The sequence below is a fragment of the Beta vulgaris genome, chromosome 5, assembly GCF_026745355.1.
Source record: "Beta vulgaris subsp. vulgaris cultivar EL10 chromosome 5, EL10.2, whole genome shotgun sequence".
Taxonomy (NCBI): domain Eukaryota; kingdom Viridiplantae; phylum Streptophyta; class Magnoliopsida; order Caryophyllales; family Amaranthaceae; genus Beta; species Beta vulgaris.
The window spans coordinates 23,864,670-23,868,772 of NC_079206.1; the positions used below are offsets into that span (position 1 = coordinate 23,864,670).

Here is a 4,103-nt window from a genome sequence, read left to right on the forward strand (position 1 = left end):
ATTTTCAAAAAAAAAAAAAAAATTGTATAAAGGTCTGGAAAGAACATTAGGCTATCCTCCTCTTTAGGGGAATACCTAATGTGTCGGATACAAAAATGAAAGTAAGAGAATAATTATTACAAGGGGACACATCGAAACTAGAAAACACTAGGTCTCCTGCATTGGCTATCCAATCAGCATCATGATTAGTTTCTTTGAATACATGACGAATTTGGTAAGAGGCAAATTGAGTGAGCATGATCTTACAATCAGTAGGAATATTAGCAATCTTCCATGGAGTACTAGACCAAAGGTTCTTAAGGGCGTTGATGACTAGCAGGTTGTCACCTTCACTAATGATGTTCTGAATACCCAGGATTAAGACTAACTTGATACCTTGATGAAGAGTTGTGGCTTTCTCAATGAGAATAGAAGTGTGGCCTAGATTGAAAGTTTTGGCATGTAATAGTTGACCTTCATGATTACGGATGATAATACGTGCGGCTGCATCCGAACCGCGAACAGAACCATCAAAGTTTAATTTGAAGAGAGTTTGAGGAGGGGATTCCCAGGCTATAAGGGTAGCCAAGGGAAGAGGGGTACGGGGAAGGGGGTAAGCTCCTCTAAGAAGAGAATCAATAGTATGGCAAGCATTCACTTGTAAGCGGCACATCCATTCTTCATGAGCAAATTTAGTTATGTGAACAATACTTTGAGGGCACCACTTTGTGTTATTGAAAATTGTAGAATTTCTCTCTTTCCAAATACTCCAAAAAAGAAAAATGCATTTTGGTAACGTATTCTTGCCTTTGAGGTCTTGCAAGAATTGTAACGTGGAGGGGATGGGCATTGGTGGAGCGCACCAAGAAGTAACTTCTGCGAGGCTCCAAATATTTTGTGAGTTTGGGCAAGTGAAGAGTAAGTGATCACTAGTTTCGACTTGCGAATTACAGCGGGGACAAAGATTCGTTGGAACAATTTTCCTATTAAACAATGTATCTTTGGTAGGAAGGCTATTGTGGCATATTTACCAAATAAAAATTTATAATGTGGGTGGAATTTTCAGCTTCCATATCCATCTAAAAGGCCAGAGAGGCTTTTTAGACATGTCATGAGCTAACCAAATAGCAGATGGGTTATTTTCAAAATGGGTAAACATAAAGAGGTCATTATCAAAATAAATCCTTAAAATTATATATACATAAACTACATTATTGTTATGTGAATGCAGAAACTAACTAACTGCACTTAGTTTTGAAGTTTGTGGCTAAATCTAATATTTCTATTGATAATACAAATTAATCTATAATCATACCTAGATATTATTAAAAAAAAGTTTCATTATTTGATACCCTTTTTATTCTCTAAAGACCTTCCTACTTTCAATTAAGTCAAAATGACTTCTTACTTTTTTGTTTTCCATATTATGTAAAGGTTTTCTTTTTTATGCTACTTTACCTTACTTATTGGACCTACATAATTCTATACTATCTCACAACTATGTTATCTCTACCAAGGATGTCTTGGTCTAGTGGTTAAGATTGAGGTTCGGTGAACAATAGGTCACATGTTCGAATCCCACTACACTTCTTTGTACTTTGTACTGCCTCCGTAGCTCATATGGATAAAAAAACAACTACATTATCTCTTTCTCTTTAAATAAATAAAAGGACTCATTTTCATACTCTATCTTCTCTTTGTTTAGAACTGTATGTGTTGCTATAGTAAGTCGGGATGTTTTTAGAGAACGGGAGAAGTAGTATTGTAGAATACCTTATATTTGGTAACAAAATTTTTTCAGCAAGTCTTTTGTGCGTCAGTTGCAACCCGCACGATTAAGAACCATGTGACTACGTACATGAAAGACAAACTGACTATATTAATTAAGACATAAGTAACTTATTCAATGTATATAATTAACCCCTAATAATTGCATGTAACCCCATAACATTATAAGTAAATCCAACAAAAATTATAAGTGATCGTCTATACTAATATATTGAAAAGTGTTCCTAAACAAGCAAGGAATGACGCCATGTGGCACATTTTTTTAGAGTGCTTAACTCCATATAATCCTCATACAATAAAAAGAATAAGAAATGCATTATATAAGATTTGACCTCGTGATCACAAGCATATAGACTAAAGTTTTAATTACTAAACCAAGTGATACTTGATGTTATCATTTTAGAATAAAACATTTATAAATCAAAGATATAATTATCCGGGCATCCGGGTCTAAAAACTAGTTAGTACAGTAATAAGTAACCACTAAGACAAGTAACCCCAACAATTATAAATAATGCCCTAGTATATTAATTAGTAACCTCGATACATAATAGTTAACCTTCCCGTTAACCTTATATTGAGACTAGCTGCACCGCTAAGTAATATAAAATTTAGGTTCCGTTTGATTTGATGAAAAATATTTTTCATGAAAAATGCAAATGAATATTAATTTTATTTTGTTTGATTTGATGGAATATTATTAAGATAAGAAAGGGAAAATGGAGATGTTGGAAACGAGATAGTGGATGAAAGTGATTTTCCTTCATTTCTGTCTTAATTTTCTTTTATAAGTCTCTCCAACTGAACAACGAACAATGGGGAAAACAACTTTTCTATAAATCATTTTCTTCCAAGATAAAGGGGCTTAGCCTTTTTTTTTCCTGGCCTGATCGAATTGCATTAAATTTAGAATCGATCGAGTAAAAGAAAAAGTTTCGACTCATTTCAAAATGCATTATAGTGAAAGACTTATTTCTAAATGCATGCTACTCATCAGAAGCAGTTTGTCCATCAAGATCAATAACTCAACTCTCACTCCCACTCCCACTCCCACTCCATGTAAAATTTGTATATCCATTACACATTTAAATCATACATGTTATTCATGACAATTCACTATTCTATACATTTATAATTATATATATATGTGTGTACTGAAACTATATATGTATGCATGAAAACAAACAAAACTAACAAGCTTATTCACATATTCCACTCACATAAGCTAAGAGACGAGTGAAATAGGTGAGAAAGCTAAGAAATAATCAACTTCATTCTCTACTCAAATCTTAGAGGAGGACGAGGAAGTTTCAAAACCTGGTAAATCAAGTGGACTCCAACTCCCATTATTGAACAGATTCGAAAATTGTGAATCTGACTCCAAATCTTGAAGTGGCCGCAATGGCACTTGCAAATTATGACCATCATGATGAGGATTATGATGATGATGATGATGATGATGATGGTCATTCAAATTAGAAGACCATGGCATCACTTGATGATGATGATGATGATGATCTTGTGACATGAATGATTCTCCTGGCAAAGGTGGCAACCCTATGAGTTCATGTTGAATAGGTATATCTTCATGATGATCATGTTCATGATGAATTGGTCTACTGAACTCGGTCACAAACAACCTTTGATTTTGATGATCAATGTTATTATCATTGCTCATCAACTCTGGCATGGGAAGTGCTTGGGAGAATGATGATGGATGATCATTTGTAGTGCAATGAAGAAACGTTGCATGTTCTTGTAGCACCACTTGCGAGGTTGGCGCGATAGTAGTTGCATCCGGTATGCTTGACAACTTAACTTGTGGAGAATTTTGAGGCTTTTGGTTTAAGAAGTTGGCGTACACAACTGCGAGATCGATCTTTGGAGCCTCAGAAGTCGTCGGAGGACTACTAGGATCAGCCATGTTGCTCAAGTTTCCGTAGGAAGAACTATTTCCACCAAGTTCATCTTGATGATGATGATTATGATTATAATTTTGATGATGACTACTACCATATATGGGGTTATTCCTGTGATTTGAGGAGGTGTTTAGCCTTAGCATCGATGGCCGTGATCTTCGGCTTTTCCGGCAACCACCGCCGACGGGCACGTTGCGGAGGGAACCACCTTTGGTCCAATACCTTCTACAACCTTTGCAAAAGTACCTAGGTTGTGTAAGGCTATAGTTGTTGTAGTAGCAAAACTTAGTGTTGGATGAGCCACATCTAGGACATGTTGGTGACATATCCTTCCATCCTCTTTCCATCACCAATTCACCACTATCTACAACATTACTTGGAAGAATATAGCTCGGAAAAATCATATATATTTGTACC

General features: G+C 35.4%; 1 protein-coding gene across 1 annotated transcript; it reads right to left on the bottom strand.

Annotated features, from left to right (window-relative positions):
• Positions 1 to 2,840: 2,840 nt before the first annotated feature.
• LOC104893330 (dof zinc finger protein DOF3.5) lies at positions 2,841 to 4,103 on the bottom strand. Its single transcript, XM_010679426.2, has one exon. The coding sequence runs from the start codon at positions 4,088 to 4,090 to the stop codon at positions 3,050 to 3,052; it is 1,041 nt and encodes a 346-aa protein (XP_010677728.2). The 5' UTR covers positions 4,091 to 4,103; the 3' UTR covers positions 2,841 to 3,049.

Coding starts and splice junctions, on each gene's coding strand:
- LOC104893330 (XM_010679426.2), bottom strand. CDS start 4,090: ATGATTTTTCCGAGCTATATTCTTCCAAGTAATGTTGTAGATAGTGGT.